The 17871-nt window shown below is 43.0% G+C and overlaps 1 protein-coding gene across 1 annotated transcript in view; it reads right to left on the bottom strand.

Annotated features, from left to right (window-relative positions):
- lrp2b (low density lipoprotein receptor-related protein 2b) overlaps nucleotides 1–17871 on the bottom strand; it is a 50044-nt gene that overhangs the window by 9441 nt on the left and 22732 nt on the right. Inside the window, exons 45-68 of the mRNA XM_037690891.1 lie at nucleotides 17596–17838; nucleotides 17246–17371; nucleotides 17017–17136; nucleotides 16729–16860; nucleotides 16352–16553; nucleotides 15969–16264; nucleotides 15098–15614; nucleotides 14832–14987; nucleotides 14513–14683; nucleotides 13418–13641; nucleotides 13172–13349; nucleotides 12870–13066; nucleotides 12502–12747; nucleotides 11912–12040; nucleotides 9785–9904; nucleotides 9532–9648; nucleotides 9335–9451; nucleotides 8592–8729; nucleotides 3437–3559; nucleotides 2648–2776; nucleotides 1504–1635; nucleotides 1216–1341; nucleotides 887–1030; nucleotides 621–786 (exon numbers count right to left, since the gene is read on the bottom strand). Of these exons, the coding sequence (XP_037546819.1) occupies nucleotides 621–786; nucleotides 887–1030; nucleotides 1216–1341; nucleotides 1504–1635; nucleotides 2648–2776; nucleotides 3437–3559; nucleotides 8592–8729; nucleotides 9335–9451; nucleotides 9532–9648; nucleotides 9785–9904; nucleotides 11912–12040; nucleotides 12502–12747; nucleotides 12870–13066; nucleotides 13172–13349; nucleotides 13418–13641; nucleotides 14513–14683; nucleotides 14832–14987; nucleotides 15098–15614; nucleotides 15969–16264; nucleotides 16352–16553; nucleotides 16729–16860; nucleotides 17017–17136; nucleotides 17246–17371; nucleotides 17596–17838 (4249 nt within the window). The remainder of the gene's footprint in view (nucleotides 1–620; nucleotides 787–886; nucleotides 1031–1215; nucleotides 1342–1503; nucleotides 1636–2647; nucleotides 2777–3436; nucleotides 3560–8591; nucleotides 8730–9334; nucleotides 9452–9531; nucleotides 9649–9784; nucleotides 9905–11911; nucleotides 12041–12501; nucleotides 12748–12869; nucleotides 13067–13171; nucleotides 13350–13417; nucleotides 13642–14512; nucleotides 14684–14831; nucleotides 14988–15097; nucleotides 15615–15968; nucleotides 16265–16351; nucleotides 16554–16728; nucleotides 16861–17016; nucleotides 17137–17245; nucleotides 17372–17595; nucleotides 17839–17871) is intronic.

Here is a 17871-nt window from a genome sequence, read left to right on the forward strand (position 1 = left end):
ATCCATCCATCCATCCATCCATCCATCCATCCATCCATCCATCCATCGTATTTTACCCACTTATTCCTTTTCGGGTCGCAGGGGCCACTGGTGCCCATGTCCAGCAGTCCTTGTCTGAGAGGCGGGGGACACCCATGACATCACAGGGACACAGAGACAAACTAGACAAACCATTCACTCTCTCACTCACCTAGGAACAATTAGAGTTACCAGTCAGTCTAACATGCATGTTTTTGGTCTGAGGGAGGAAACCGGAGTACCCAGAGAAAACTCACGCATGCATGGAGAGAACATGCCAACTCCCCCCAGAAAGGCCCTCAGCCGGGATTTGAACCAGCGACCTGCTCGCTGAGAGGCAGCAGCTCTACCAACTGCACCACGTGTGCAAATCTTTTACACTTTCACCAAAACGACTTTAACTCTGTCCCCTCTCGTCACAAGACGCTCTTACTTTGAAACTCTGTTATAAAAGGCGGCAGGCGATATCATCGGGGCAAAAAAAAAGAATTATTTTGAAATTTCATCTGACTTTTAGAATTACACCCAAATGAACAAAAGTGGTTGCAAAGATAAAATTATATTTAGTGGGAGAACAGGAGAGCGCTGACAGACAAACTCACCGTCCCAGCCAGTCCACTGCGATGCCGTCTGGTGATGTGATGTATTTGATGCCCAGATCTACAGCAGCGCCGATGTTGTTACTGCCATCATCCACTGAAGGTATGTACGCTCTCTTAATGGCACCTGGGACAGAGTCCTTACCAGCAACAGTAAAGTAAACCATACCTGTGGAAACAAAAAAACAGTAAGGTTTAATGTTGTAATTGATACAACACTAGTTTCATCTGATTTGATTGAAAACGTATTTTTGGTCTGTGTGTCTCACTGAATCCAGTGTTGTTGTGGTCCCAGTCATAGTCCAGAGCCATGATCCGCTCCTCCTCTTGGAGGAAGTCGTGGTAGGACTGTGTCTGCAGGTTGAACCTGCGGATACGAATGCTCTCTGGTAGCAGCAGCAGAGGAGGCGCTCCTGTAGGAGAAACAGACACATTCAAATAGACTCCTGACCCAACAGAATAACTCGTTAATGATGCAGCACAGATTATTCTGAGATATTTAAGATTCAGGAGCGCTGGTGGTGTCCCATTCATTACAAACAAATGAGTTAACAAAATTAATTTAGTAATCCATCAATAGAAAATATGTTGCTCTCACCATCAGCCTCACACATGTCACCATTTCCCACTTTCCTGTAGCCAGGAGCACACTCGCAGTCATAGCCGCCTTTGGTGTTCTTACAGCCCTGAGGACAGATCCCATACTCCTCACACTCATCGATGTCTAAAGGAGTAAAAAGAGACAAGCGATGGGTGACCAAAAGGGGGATAAAAGTTCAAATCTCATCCTGTTTGCTCATTTCTTCAATCTGTTAAATTGTTTTACCTTTTGGGAATTTAACTGAGTTTAAAGTATATAACTAAATATAGATTAGTTTGTGTGTACCCAGGCAGGTGTAGGTGTTGTCTGGGTCCACTTTATACCCAGGCCTGCAGGAGCAAATGAAGCCGGTCCCGCTCAGGTCGGTGCATTCATGTTGGCACAACTTCTCCTGACAGTTTCGATCTTGGCCAAAGTCTAGAAGCAAGCGACACATTTCAAACAAAAACGATAGGAAAGCAAATTTAAATACTAAAATCTTAGCTTTAAAAATAAATACTTTGAAATGCTTTAACACACATTTTTTACCAAAGTACAGATAAACCCGTGTGGCTTGTGGATAAAAACGTACAGATGTGCAAATATAGTTAAATCTATTCTATGATTTTAGAAGAAAAAAAGTGACTTTTGAGAAATTACATTTCCTGCAAAAATGCAGTGTGAATGCTAATTGCAGAAGAACTTGCTGAGAAACAGCTGAAATGAGTTATAACGTGCTGAAATGTAGTTGAAATGGAACAACAAGCCTAAATTATCAGAAGAAAGCAGAAAGACCACATCTTTGCTGAAATAGGTTTAAATAAGCAGAAATGAGCACAAAAATTAGGAAATTAGCTTAAAAAAATGCTGAAATTTGCATTAAAAAAATGCCTGGACAGTAGCTGAAAGGCAGAAAAAATCTTAAACTAAGGAGGCGAAAGGAGCTGAAATTAGCTAAAATATTGTGGTATTAGCTGAAAAAGCTAAAATTTGCATAAAACAACTAAATGGAATAGATTAAATTAGCATAATTAAGATGAAAGGAGCATAAGAAGCTGAAAATAGCAGAAAGAAGTTAATTAGGCTGAAAGTAGCAGAAAATACAAAAATTTTTTTTTGAATTTGTCTGAAAACAGCTGAAATTAGCAAAATAGCAGCTGAAAAGTAGCTAAAAAGGTAGAAAGAAACTGAAATTACCCGAATGAAGTGGAGAGAGAGCACATTTTTGCTGAAAAAAGTTCAAATTAGTGCAAAAAAAAAGTGGAATTAGATGAAAAAGCTCAAATTAGCATAAAAATAGCTAAATATCAGCTGAAATAGCAGAAAATGTTGAAACGTGCAGAAATAAGCTGAAAGGAGCATGGAGCATAACAAGCTGAAATTAGCAGAAAGAATTTAGAAGAAGCACAAAAATGTAGCCTTCATTGGATTTAGAGAATGTTTTACTTACTGCAGCCCATTTCATCTGTGCGGTCCCCACAGTTGTCGTTGTGGTCACAGACGTATGGCAGAGGCACGCAGTGTCTGTTGGTACATTTAAACTCTTCCAGTGTGCAGGGGGGCAGAGTGGGCTCACGGCCTGTAAATCACAATCAGAATGAATGAAACCGATTTTCAGCTGTCACAAAAACACTAAAATACCACTAACTTACACACATTAGTGTTCTCAGAGTTATAATGTAACATGATGCAGACTGTGTGTTTACTATCTTCAGCCTCAAAACAAATGAGTTTACATGAATGTGCATTGAACTATTTGATCTTCTCAGAATAATTTGATTGATGTTTAAGCTGATTGTACAACGTTCCCATTAAACGGACTCTTCTTATTTGTTGGATGTTTGAGGCTTTGGGACCTGCTCGGTCACTGATGTCACTGACCTCAGAGAGGAAAGTTTAGAGCATTAGAGGGGTTTGGACTAATGCCTGGCAATCCCAGCAACTTATTACAAATCTGGTTATGGCTACATTTAAAACAAGGAAAAAAAACAAAAACTGGCCTATGCAGTGCACTTAACCGGATTTAATGTTAGAAGCACAGTGTTTATCTCTGCATAGATGCTCATTAGTTTTTCTTTTGCTCGTTTTTGAGTGTGTGGTTTTAGGTTTCCTCTCTGGTATATTGAGACTTATCCATATTATTTCAGTATATGAGTGTGGGATGTATGTGTGTGTGTGTGTGTGTGTGTGTGCGTGTGTGTGTGTGTGTGTGTGTGTGTGTGGGTGGTGGGGGGCATACAGAGATCTTCTTTTTCATCGCTGCCATCTCCGCAGTCATCTTTTTTATTACACAGTAGACCAGAGAAGACACAGTAGCCATTGGCACAACGGAACCTGGACGGCATCTCACAGGTGATGTTTACTGGTAGTGGTAAAAAATACACAAATGCAAATCAGATAAACAATTTTTTCCCTCACAAATTGTTTTGTTTTACTAAATGTTTAACCCAGACGTGGGCAACTTAAGGCCCGAGGGCCAAAAGTGGCCCTTGGGCAATTTTCATCAGGCCCCACCAATATCCTTAAAAAAAAAAAACTTTACAAAAAAAGATTGATTTAAAAAAAAAAAAAAGGCAGCAATTGATCAACGAGATTTAAGGAAATTTAAATAAAACATTTTACGCAAAACTTCTTTTTTAAAACCATTTTTTAAGTCATTGTGTTTCCATAACTAAACTGAACCTTAAAGACTTGGAAACATAAACGTACACAAACATAAACATACATTCAGGTCTCTCTTGTAAATGAGTCCCCGAGGCTCAATGGGATTAACCTGTCTAAATAAAGGTTGAATGAATATAAGTTTGTTTTGCATATTTCCGTTAACATGTATAATATCATGTTAAGCTAGTGTGTACAACATGTTAAGCTAATGTGTACAACATGTTTAACTAATGTGTATAACATGTTAACCTAACATGTATAACATGTTAAGCTAACAGGTATAACTTGACTTGACCACTTGCTCTTGCTGAGGTCGGACGCTTTTCCCCCTCCCTTTTTGCTTTGCTTTGCTGCTCTGTCTGTGAAACTGCTTCCGAGCCTCTTTTGCATATCTTCCAAACCATTATTATGGATTTGTTTTGATCAGCTTCAACACAACCTTCAACACAATTGATAACATTTCTTCGAAGAGAAGATAGACTTTAGGTGAGCCGGTTTGCCCTGTTGGCACGCATGCAGCTGGATATCTCATCGACTTGGAAGACTTGATGACTTGTCTATCTCTGCTGCCATTTGTGGATTTTAAGGATGCATTTATAATTGGATTTACAATAACTGGTTCCTGCTTTTTGGATTCGGCTGGTTTATCTACAAACAAGGAAGTCATCTGCAGCAAATTTGGACCCGATCACACTGCTTGCCTTTATGATGGCTTGGTTTGTGCCTCGAGTACCCAAACTCAAATACTTTTGGCAGAATGGATCGGATTTCAGGGATTTTACTCAGGCACAATCTTTTGGTGTGGCCATGTAATTTAGACATTTCGGAACCGTTTGGACCAACACAGACTCAAGGTAGACATCATTAAGTTCTGCCTGTCCCCAAAACAGCTGTGTGTTTATCTGAATTTGGCTCCCCTGGCTGGCCTTGAAGGCCATCTTATCTGAATTTGCCTGGAGAACATGTGATCTGACGCCCCCCCCCCCCCCCACACACACACACACATCAAGGAATTTCCAACTGATAACTAGATAACTAGTTTACAGAATATGTCTTATATTCCTAAAAGTTATTGGAAAGACATTTTATAAAGCATGCTAACTATGCTACAATAAGAAAAAGTCTAATAAAATGACTTCTAGTTTATCTGATATACAGAACATTTATTTTCCAATTCTTTATGCCGCCTTTGACTGCTTTAAACATCTTGATGTGGCCCTTTGGACAAAAGTGTTGCCCACCTCTGGTTTAACCCCTTTCTTCCCACCATAACCCTTTGTTGAAAGATTTGGATTATCTGTCTGATTCAGTTAAACAAGTAAAAATTTAACAGCACAGAGAAAAGGACGCCAGCCTGTTCCAAGATGGCCGCGCTCAGAGCAGTTGCAGCTTCACAGGCTCCCGGTACCATCCCAGTTTTTAGAAGTTTTGATATTGACTCCGTGCCTGACTCCGCGCGATTTATGCGTGTGAACTATAGCCGAACCGAACTGATGAGAATAGGAGCGGATTTGCCACGAAATATAGCAGAAATCAGCAACAAACTCAAAGCTACGCTCGGCAGAATGCAGATCTTAAAGTCATCTACCTGGAAGCTGCAGCAGAGGCGTTCCAGCGGGCAGAAGAGGAAGCGCTGCTCCCGGCTTAAGAGGAGAGGATGCCGGGCGGGGGTTATGGTGAGGCTACGAGCTAACGCTAAAGCCGGTAAACTCCCCATGCCGTCTCTCTTTCTGTCGAACGTCCGCTCGTTGGACAACAAGGTGGATTTACTTCGTCTGAGAGCGGGCGCCTCAGAAGAGATGAAGAAGTGTGCAGTGCTTTGCCTCACGGAAACGTGGATTACAAGTGAAACGCCGGACTCAGTCTTCCAGCTGGATGACAGACTTTTATTTCGAGCGGACCGCTGCAGCGAGCTAACGGGGAAATCACGGGGGGGCGGAGTGTGCATTTACGTGAGTAAAAGTTGGTCCACGAACTGTACTGTTGTAAATAGCTCATGCTCGAAGGCTTTGGAGCAAATAACAGTGAAATGTCGGCCACATTATCTACCCCGAGAGTTCACAGTGACTTTTATCACAGTTGTTTACATTCCTCCGGACGCTAATGCTAATGAATCACTGCAGGAGCTTCATGATATCATCAGCTCGCTGCAGAACAAACACCCCGAGGCTCTTTACGTTGTAGCCGGAGACTTTAACCACGTGAATCTAAAGGACTGTCTCCCAAGCTTTAATCAGCATGTGACGATTCCAACACGTGGAGACCGCACGCTGGACCGTGTTTACACGAACGTAAAAGATGCATACAAAGCCGAACCCCGCCCCCACCTAGGACTGTCAGACCACATCTCAATCTTCCTGGCTCCTGCTTACATGCCCCCGCTGAGACGCTCCAGACCGGTACAAAAGAAAGTTAAATGCTGGATCCAGGACAGTGGCCCCATACTGAGAGATTGTTTTGATCAAACAGACTGGCAGGTTTTCAGAGAAGCTGCTGAAAATGGAGGTTCGCTTGATCTTGACCAATACACATCCTCAGTACTGGGTTACATTAGTACATGTACTGACACAGTCTCCACTATCAGAAATGTTAAAAGCTACCCAAACAGAAAACCTTGGCTGAATGCAGAGGTGCGTACCCTGCTGGAAGCCAGGAACACTGCCTTCAGGTCTGGAAACTCAGAGGAGCTGAGTAGGACAAGAAAAGAGCTGGTTGCTGGTATTAAGAGGGCCAAGGCCACATATGCAAAGAGGATCGAGGGTCAATTCATCTCACAAGACCCTCGGAGCATGTGGAGGGGCATTAAGTGCATAACAGATTATAAAGGAAGGAGTGAACAATGTCCCAAAGACCCATCTCTGCCTGATGCCCTCAACAAGTTCTATGCACGCTTTGAAGACCCGAACGGGCCACCCAGCACCGGACTCACCTCACCGCCGGATGAGGAGCGTCTCAGCGTGACCTCAGCGGAAGTAGGGAGTACCTTCGGGAGGATTAATCCGCACAAAGCAACTGGCCCAGACGGCATCCCCGGAAAAGTGTTGAGGGAATGTGCTGATCAGCTCTGTGAGGTGCTGGCAGACATCTTTGACACCTCGCTTACCCTGGAGACAGTTCCCACCTGCCTGAGGACTGCCGCCATCATCCCAGTCCCAAAAGGCTCTGCAGTGACTGGTCTGAATGACTATCGGCCAGTGGCCCTCACCCCGATGGTCGCTAAATGCTTCGAAGGGCTGGTCATGACTCACATCAAAACGGCCGTCGACATCAACGAGGACCCTCATCAGTACGCATGCCGTGGGAACCGATCAACAGAGGATGCAATCTCCTCTGTGGTCCACACTGCGCTCAACCACCTGGAGCAGAGAAACTCTTACGTCCGTATGCTCTTTGTGGGCTTCACATCCGCCTTCAGCACCGTGGTCCCCCAGGCCCTGATGGACAAACTATCCACACTAGGGCTGGGCCCCTCCATCTGCAACTGGGTACTAGACTTTTTAACAAACAGACCACAGTTAGTGAGGATCCACAACCTCTCCTCCTCCACCATAACCCTCAGCACTGGCTCTCCTCAGGGATGTGTGTTGAGCCCCCTCCTGTTTACTCTGCTCACATATGATTGTGCAGCTACCCATCCAGGCTGTCACATTGTAAAGTTTGCAGATGATACAGCGGTGGTGGGATGCATCACAAACAATGATGAGTCCAGCTACAGGCAGGAGGTGGAACACCTGGAGAGCTGGTGCAGAGAGAATAACCTTCACATCAATGTGAAGAAGACAAAGGAGATGATTGTGGACTTCAGAAGGAACAAAAACACCTACACCCCCCTGAACATAAGAGGATCTGCGGTGGAAGTGGTCTCCAGCTACAAGTACTTGGGTGTACACATGAATGACAACCTCAGCTGGAGCAACAACACCACCAGCCTGATCAAGAAAGCTCATCAGAGACTCTACTTCCTCAGACGGCTGAGGCGAGCTGGTCTGGGAAGCTCAGTCCTCGCCTCCTTCTACAGATGTGCAGTGGAGAGCATCCTGTGCTCCAGCATCAACGTGTGGCGTGGAGGCTGCACAGCTGCAGAAAGAGGGGCTTTGCAGAGAGTGGTGAAGGCTGCACAGAAATCTGTTGGAGTCAGTCTCCCCACCATCACAGACATCTACACCTCCAGATGCAGGAAGAGGGCCACCTGCATCATGAAGGACCCCACCCACCCAGCACACACACTTTTTGCCCCACTCCCCTCAGGAAGGAGGTTAAGGAGCATTAAGTGTAGAACCACTAGACTGAGGAACAGCTTCTACCCTGAGGCTGTTAGACTCATGAATCTCTAACTAGAATAATCACTGTGAAAAACCATATCATGTTGTTGCTGATCTGTTTCATGTTGCTGCTGATCTGTTTCAATGTTGATGTGTTCATGCGTGCACATCTGCTCACAGACTCATGTTCATGTTTGTGCTGATGTTCAATGTTTTATGTTATGAGTGCTTAGTGTATATTTAGTTGATGTTTTTCTTAGTTCATATCTTAGATGTTGTTACTGTTTTTCTTATACATTTTATTGTTGGATGTAACTGGGACCCTGTGTACATAATTTCGCTCCACCACATGTACCACATGAGGTGCGAATGACAATAAAGAAACTCTGACTCTGACTCTGACTCTGAAAATGCAGGAAAAAAACAAAAGGAGTTTTAGAAATACATAATAAAGAGCATTTGTCTCACAGCATAGAGTGAGTTGTTCATCAGAGCGGTCCCCGCAGTCGTCAACACCATCGCACACCCAGTTCTGGCTCACACACAGACGATTCGCACACTGGAACTGACTCTGTGGACACCAACGGCCTCCTGGGTAACGAGTGGCTGCAGAGGTAGGTAGAGTCAGTGAATGGTTATTCTTATAAAAGCTCAAGCTTTGCAAATGATCACTTATTTAAATACGAGTTTTCGAGCAAAGCATTCAAGTGGAAAGCCATAAAGAAGCTTAAATACGTGTGGAAAAGAACACATTTTGAAAAGTTCTTTCTTTAAAGGACAGTGTTGAAATTGGTTTAAATCAAGAAAAAAAACCAACAACTAACATGCAACTAAATACATACATTTTTATTATTTTTTAACCCTTTAATCATCAGTGATTTTAATTTACCAACATAGTATCAATGTCACATGTTTGGTAGTGAAGTAAAAAGTCTTTTAATTGCAATTTCCACACAAAAATCTCATAAAAAAATCTGTGATTTTAATTTTTATAGGAAATTGTGAATCTACAACCATAAAATATCACCTTTTAGGGGGTGATCCTCTTAGTGTTGATCCCTGTATAATTTTAATATTTTAAAACTTTTCTGACTTCAGTGCAACATCATTACACTTTCATTCTTTTCAAACCTCTAGAGCTGAATTATTAGATCAACGTTCACAAACAGTGGAGGTTTGCCTGTTTTTCTTCTATCCACCTGTTTACTTACGACAGCTAGTTTCGTCTGACAGATCCAGACAGTCGGCCCGACCGTCACACTTCAGAGCAGCAGGGATACAGTGACCTGAATCACACTGGAAGAAACCTGGGCCACACGTCAGCAACTCTGCAAAATAGCCAAGAAGTTGTGTTGTTGAAAACCAAAAACCCAACGAGGAAGTGAGTTTAAATGCGGGGCGTGCTCACCGCAGTCTCGCTCATCTGAGTTGTCTCCGCAGTCGTTGTCATGGTCACACCGCCAGTTCCCCGGGATGCACTGGTCATTGTCACAGCGAAACTCACTCTCAGAGCATGGCCTTGGCTCTGGGAAGTACAGACACGAGTTCAAATACCTCCAGAGTGTGGTGTGACTGTCTACATATGTAACTCTGGTAAACATAGGCCTATTTTCAGCTTTAATACGATTTTAGACATAAAAAGTAGCAAATCAAAAGCTTACGGCAGTTTCTCTCATCTGATCCGTCGCCACAGTCGTTGGTGCCGTCGCACTTCCACCGTATGGGGACACAGCGGTGGTTGTCACAACGGAAATCTCCCTGGGGGTCACAGGTCAGCTCCTCTGTTGGAGTTTTATAGTTGTGAAACAGGAAGTATGTCAACACGGAGTTGGAAAATATAGGTAAAGACAACTAAATTGTGGTATCCACAGTTCAAAACAAACAAAAACTAAACAAAATGACTGATTCTTTTAATGAGATTTTCATGTATTCAAAACCTTCAGTCACACATTCTTGATACTAAAACCTAAAACAGGCAAAATGTTTTTCATTTGACCTTTTTTTGGAGTCTTTCTTTTATTGAGCTGTATAAATGATACTTATTCTCATTGCTGTTTTTATTCACAACAAAAGCCCTATTCGCACGGGATTAGTTTTACTTAGGGACCACATGCTATTTGTAATAATTACGGAGATTGTCTGTGTTGTTAATCTCGTGTGAATCGGTCATGTCAGTAATTTGTAAAGCAAAAATTCCCTCACAAATTACCTACTATATTTTGCTGAACTCTGAGGTCCTGTGATAATATTAATCCAATGTGAATAGGCATCTCTGTGATATGGATATAAATGGGCAGGATCTGATATGTAATTAGGCTGTTTTTGTTTAAGCAAAATCCATCCATCCATTATCTTTTACCCGCTTCTTCCATTTTTGGGTCACGGGGGTCGCTGGTGCCCATGTCCAGCAATCACTGTGCGAGGGGCGGGGTACACTCTGGACAGGTGGCAAATCCATCACAGGGCCACATAGAGACAAACAACCATTTACTCTCTCACTCACACCTAGGGACAATTTAAAGTTACCAATCAATCCAACATGCATATTTTTGGTCTGTGGGAGGAAACCAAGAGTACTCGGAGAAAACCCACGCATGCATGGAGAGAACATGCAAACTCCACCCAGAAAGGCCTCCGGATCGGGATTTGAACCGGGGACCTGCTTGCTGAGAGGCAGCAGCTCTACCAGTTGTGCCACCGTGCTGCTATTAAGCAAAATCATTTAGAAAATATAGAACAAGGCTATTTTAAATAAACGTGCTGCTCGCTTAAGCTTTTGTAGATGCTGATACTTCCTTTACCGCAGATGACAGCAGGTGCAGAGACGCACACAGCCGGTGATCAGCTGATCGATTGATCCATCGATCCATCCATCTATCTATCTGTCCATCCATCATATTTACCCGCTTCTTCCTTTTCAGATAGCAGGGTTCACTGGTGCCCATGTCCAGCCATCACTGTGTGAGAGGTGGGGTACACCCTGGACAGATCGCAAGTCCATTTCAACCAGCGGGTTCAGCAGACGTGCGCGGCCGGTGACAGATTGTCCATCTGAGCTTAACAAGACTTTTTTTTACCTCTTTAAACCAGCCAGTCAGATCTGCCTCCTCCTCAACAAGTACATTAACACAATTTAATAATGTGCATTCTCATTTAGTTTTCTTTGGGCTGTACGATTCATAAAACTGCATCATTGAAGCCTGAGCCCACATGCGCAATTATTACATAATATGCCAGCCATCTCTTCTGTCTGATTAATTGCTGCACTCTTCTTTCTTTCTTCATCCTCTCAACATATAAACTTACTGCCTCCTCCTCAACAAGTAGATTAACACAATTTTATATTGTGCATTCTTATTTAGTTTTATTTGTGCTGTATGATTCATCAAACCGCATCAAAGCCCGAGACTGGCCCGGCCCGCACATCATTATGGACCGGCCCAGTACCAAATCTGGGTCAGGCTGAACCAGGCTCCGGGTTCGGGTTAGAAATTACAGCTCTATAGCGCGTTAACATCATATCTGGAAGATGTCCATAAATCTCAGGCGTTGTTATCCCGTGCGAATGAGCCACATAAATAGCAGACGTTGTGGAGTAATTTATTTATTGCACATGGTCCCTAGGTAAAACTAATCCCATGGGAATAGGGCTATAGTCTATAAATGGTATAAAACACCAGTATAAAATAAATCTCCTCCTAGATCATTCCTCTTGGACTTTACAAAAGCTGGATGAAACATGACCACCACACTCAGTCATCTCCAAAAAGAGATGGATAAGAACTGACCGCAGCCTTCCTCGTCGCTGTTGTCGATGCAGTCGTTAGTGCCGTCGCAGCGGGCCCACTGAGGAACACAACGGTAGTTTGTGCTGCAAGAAAACTCTGTGAGCTCATCGCACTTGTAGTCCGGACCCACTGGAGGAAGAAACAGAGGCATAAATGTGAGATAAGATCTGAGGAGACAGGTGAGATTGGAGTACAGACAGAAGATACTCTGAGAGAGAAAACACACATGTAAGAGCTGAAACAATGAGGAAGGAAGACAAACTGAAATGGAGCAAGATGAGAGAGGACCGGATGAACCATCTGAGTAACATGAAGTACATTTAAAAAAATGACATTATGTTAAATATGCCATTATCATTTCACTCAAAGGGAACGAGACTTGATGAAATTGTCAACTTGTTCTGCCACAGCGCACTACTATGGGTAATTACATCACAGCGTTTTATTGCGAACTCCAAATCTGTCATGGAGGAAATTAGGGCAGTCACATCAGATTATATATGTTCTAACAGAACCAAACTAACTCTAGATTTAAAGTAAAACATGGTACGACGTTCTCGAATCTCAGCGTCTATAGCTGTTGTGCTTACTGCAGGTTTCGTACGGCTCATCAGAGTGATCTCCACAGTCGTTCTGGGCATCACACACATAGCTTGATGGTATACAGAGGCCATTTGCGCAGTGGAACTGTCCGGGTCGGCATGTCTTCTGAGCACAAGTCTCTGCATCCTCATCGCTGCCATCTGAGCAGTCACTTAAACCATCACAGTGCCAGGACACAGGGATGCACTGTTTGTTTTTGCACTGGAACTGGTTCACCTCACATCGGTGATCGCCTACAAGGACGCAAAACATGGATGTAAAACTGAAATGACAATCTGGCCAGAACTAATGCAGTGGGTCACTTCTATATGTGCTGCATCCTTTAAATGTTGGTTCTGTTTTCTTATTTTCATACTGCAGAGAGCAGCATCTTCATCTGAGCCGTCGGGACAGTCGGGGTGGGTGTCGCAGATCAAACCAGGGTAGGTACAGTTGCCATCCTGACACTGGAACTGGCCAATAGGGCAGTAACGAGGCGGGCAGGTCTGAGGTTCATCAGAGCCGTCGCTACAGTCTGACTGGCCGTCACACTTCCACCATATGGGAACACATCTTAAAACAGGAGAAAACACAATAACGTTAGGAGGGAAAATTACAGCACAAGACGTGTATTTCAACTAAACGCCCTGCTCAAAATGATCATTTCATAACACTAACTTCTCGTTGTCCCCACAGCGGAACTGGGTGCTGGAGCAGTCAGCAACACACTGGATCTTGAATCCCACAGCTAAACCGATGAAATGATCTGGACAATGGCAGGTCGCTTGCTGCCCTCCAGGAGCGATCAGACACAAATGACTGCAGGTGAGGTAATGTGACGTGCACGGGTTTTCACCTGCAAAATAAACTGGTTATAATAAAGAATCCAAGGAACAGAAAAGCCAGTGATTGTCATCTACGTACTTCTTGGCTGCCTGTAGGGGTGGCAGACGTGAATGTCATACGGTCGGTGGGTGTTGTTGCCCATAACTGTGCGCCCCTCGCCTGTGTATTTATGAGCTTTCTCAACGTTGTGTGTGTTCCAGTCTGTCCAGTAGACCCAGTCTTCAAACAGGGAAATGGCAAACACATGGGGAAGTGTGCCAGCAATGGCCCGGTGCCGGTTCTGGCCATCCATGTCTGCAAAGCTAAGTTAAATGCGAGAAATTATTTTTAAAAATGAAAAAGAAAAATATTAAATAAAGAAAAAAAGAGTTAAACAAACAAACAATTTACATTCTAAACAACACAAATTACAAAATCCTTTTACGTTTTAGCTACCATTCTGCCACTTTTAGCTATTGTTTTGCTAGTTTTACCTATTAGCCACCTTTCTACTAAAGGTAGCTTTTTTAAATTTATTCATTTATTCATTTAAAAGAAACAAAATAAACCAAACAAATCCATCAAAAAGAAATAAAACATTGAATGAAAAGGGTGCAGAAAGAAGAACATTCTTGTAAATTTTAAATTTTAGTAGCTTTAGGCTACTGTTTTGCTACTTTTAGCAACTATTCTTATTTTAGCTACCATTTTGCTTTGTTTAGCTTTTAGCAACAGTTTTGCTCATCTTAGCTACTGTTTAGCAGATTGTAGCTTTACTATATGTTTTGATATTTTTTGCTAATATATATATATATATATATATATATATATATATATATATATATTTTTTTAATATAGTCTCTTGTGCTAATGTTAACATTATTGTAGCTGTTAGCTATGATTTTTCTCATTTATCTTTTAGCCACAGTTTTTTAATTTTACCTTCTGTTTTGCTTGGTTTACATTTATAGGATGATAGGATGAGGAAGGCCATACGGCCAAAGATGTAACAGATGTGAGTGGGGGAGGAAGAAGGGTGAAACTTTCTCCCCATTTCCCCACACATTTAACATGTTAAGATTCAGCTGCTTCAATAACTTTCAGCAGAGTTGTTCAACGCTCAGCATTCACTCTGCATTTTTACAGCAAAGTAAAACATTTTAGTTTCTATCAGCTTCTTTCTGAATAACTCACTCCAGAAAGTTAAGATGGGAATCGGCAAAGAAGATCTTGTTGGTGGTGTAGTCAATGGTCAGAGCGCTGGGCCACTCCAGCTTGGTTGTGATGATGGCGCTGATGTTTGTTCCATCCATGCCAACTCTTCCAATATAGGCCTCGTCAGCCCAGTCAGTCCAGTAGAGCCATCTGAGGAACAGGGATTACAAACAAAAAGAATCAAAACCTGAAACCAACAGCTTGTTTCTATAACTGTATTCATTGAAAACAATCATTAACTGCCATGGATAAATATTTCAAAACTCCTGTATGATCATGTGATTGTGTGTGTGAATACCCGTATTTGGGGTTGACAGCCACAGCACGTGGTCGGTTGATAATAAAGGTGTCATTTCCATTTTTAAAGTCCCCTGACAGCAGCTTCTTCTGATAGCGCCCATCCAGCTCCATTACATGAACTGATCCATAATAACCATCCACCCAGTACACCTTCCTGCAGGATCAAGATATTCTTATTGACTGCACTAAAATCATGCGTGTTCTCATTTTACTAGTTTTAATAAAAACTTCGCTTTCAGCTTAAGTTCAAAGTTCATCCCTCACCTGCCCACCCAGTCCACTGCCAGGCCTTCAGCTCCCCCTAAATTTTCAGTCACAAGCGTCTCCCTGTCGGTGCCATCAAAACGCATTCTCTCTATTTTTCTTGCACCTGTGTCCAGCCAATAGAGTCTCTTCTCAAGGTGATCGAAGTCCAGCGCCACCACATTGGACAGCCCCTGCAGGACTATACTCAAATGTGACCCGTCGGTGGTTAAATTTCGGATGTAGTAGTGATTACTGTACAATAGGTACGGGGCGATGCCACTGTTCTGACGACAGGTGCGTCCATCCGGTTCGCGAATGTACCCCGAGGCACATTTGCAGTGATATGAGCCAACTGTGTTCTCGCAGATCTGGCTGCAAACTGCAGGGGTGCTGACACACTCGTTTAGATCCTCGCAAGCTTTGCCGTCTGGCATGAGACGGTAGCCTGGGTGGCAGGAGCAGTAATAACCGGTGGGAGTGTCGGTGCAGAGTTGAGCGCACTTGTGGACAGCTGGGTTTTGACACTCATTTATTCCTAAACAATTGGAAGAAAAAAGAAGTGGGAAAAAGGTTGTATCTTTTTAAATGTACCAAAAGCAGTTTTCTTATTTTCATATTTTAGCATCAAGACAAAAATACTTGCACTTTGGTTCATCTGAAACCATGAAAGATTATATTTTGTCAGCAAAATTTCACCACCTGAACAAAAATCTTATGTGAAAGTCATCCTAAAACAAATTAGCAATGATGACTCCTTCACGATGATAAAACAATAAAATGGTGTTTCCGAGGGTTTTAAAAATATCTTCTCTGAAAATGTCTCACAAGAAGGTGACATTTAGTAATCAAATAAATATAAAAACTATCAGCTTAATCTCCTTTCTCTCACCACAGCCTTTTTCATCACTGTTGTCCTGGCAGTCTTTTTGCCCATTGCAGACTTTATGGAGGTCAATGCACTCTCCGGACTTGCACAAGTACTGCTGGGGTGAACAGGTAGGTTGGGGGGTCCTGCACAAGCTGTCCACTTCATCTGATCCATCCATACAGTCACTCTGCCCATCGCAAACATAGTGTGCAGAGATGCACGCTCCGTTAGTGCAAGTGAACTGGTTGCTGAGGCATGTGCTGTACTGACAGTTCATCTCATCGCTGCCGTCTCCACAGTCATTCACACGGTCACAGCTGTGGAAGAGCAGGACAGGAGAATTAGTTTCCAGATTGCTTAACAAACCCCTGCTTTTTATGCACTCGTGCAGGTTTTACACTCACTGGTATGGGATGAGGATGCAGAGCCCGTTGGCACAGGCGAACTCGTTCATATGGCAGGTCCGGTTGGGGCAGTTCTGCAGCTCATCAGCTGCGTTGGCGCAGTCTTTGTTCCCATCGCAAATAAAACTCAAAGGCACACAGCGAGGGTGGCCTGGGTACCAGGTCGGACAGGTGAACTGGTTGGGGCTGCACGTGCGTTGGCCTACAAGACATGGAATAAAGTGGTTGCATAAACAGTAAAAGGCAATAAAGCATTTGCAAAAAAAACAAAACAAGCATAACAAACCTAATGAAAGTATTAGAACTGATGAACTGAAATGTAAAGCTATCTAACGTTTCCATTTAACATGTAAGTAAATGTCTAGTTAGTGTCTCACCGCACTGCAGCTCTGGAGCTTCGTCACTACTGTCCCAGCAGTCATTGTTGCCATCGCAAACCATTGACTGAGGGATACAGTTCCCATTAGTGCACGTGAACTGGCCTGGACTGCATGTTCTGATAAAATCCTCTGCATAATGAAAAGAAAATCTGCATTTGTCACATATCTATGTGACAAGCTTTCAATCACAGCATAATGCGCTAATGCATGCAAATATGTCTTCACATCTTTAGTCGCAAAACAAACAGATTATTCACGTATGATGCATAAATTCAGCCAGCTTACCACAGGAGGGTGGCTCATCTGTCCCATCATTGCAGTCTTTGATTTTGTCACAAACCCAAGTCTGAGGTATACACTTTCCTCCATCGCAACGAAACTGATTCGGAGCACATGTTCGACCCGCTATTCCCCAGTAATACACAGAGTCAGCAAACACTTACAAATGATCAAGTCGTTAAAAACTATACATGCATTTTCTGCTTTATTTCACCACAGTTGATTCTCAGCTTACCACAGAAGAGAGGATTCTCATCACTGTTGTCCCCACAGTTGTTGTAGCCATCACACAGGCTTTCAGGATAGATGCAGATGTTGGTCCCTTCACACTTGATCTGGCCAGAAGGACAGATGCGCTCAGCTGGAAAGGATAAATTATGAGATGAGATCTCTGCTTTGACTCCATAAACCATCTCTTATTAGGTAACCAAGACTACCAAAAAATATATTAAACTCACTTAAATAAAGCATTTTGAGAAAGACTAAATAGTTTGAATTGTCTATTTTCTTAATTTGCAAAGTTTTCATCCAGATCAGTCACTAGGTAAAGAATCAAAACCCCCACTCAGCCTTAGTGTCACTTACGGCAGTTGATCTCATCAGATGTAACATTGTCTCTACAGTCGTTGTGGCCATCACAAACAAAGTCTATATTTATGCAGGGGCCGTTGGCGCAGGTAAACTCAGTGGACGGGTTGCATGTGGGGAAGGGGCAGCCACGCTCATCACTGTTGTCACCACAGTCGTTTGTGTAGTCACATACGTAGCTTAGTGTGACGCAACGCCCATTGTCACAGGTGAAGTCATTGGCTGAGCAGGTGTGGAATGCTGGGTAGAAAAAGAAAACTCTCAACGTTATTT

This window comes from Nematolebias whitei, chromosome 17, assembly GCF_014905685.2.
Source record: "Nematolebias whitei isolate Nwh7 chromosome 17, NemWhi1, whole genome shotgun sequence".
NCBI lineage: Eukaryota > Metazoa > Chordata > Actinopteri > Cyprinodontiformes > Rivulidae > Nematolebias > Nematolebias whitei.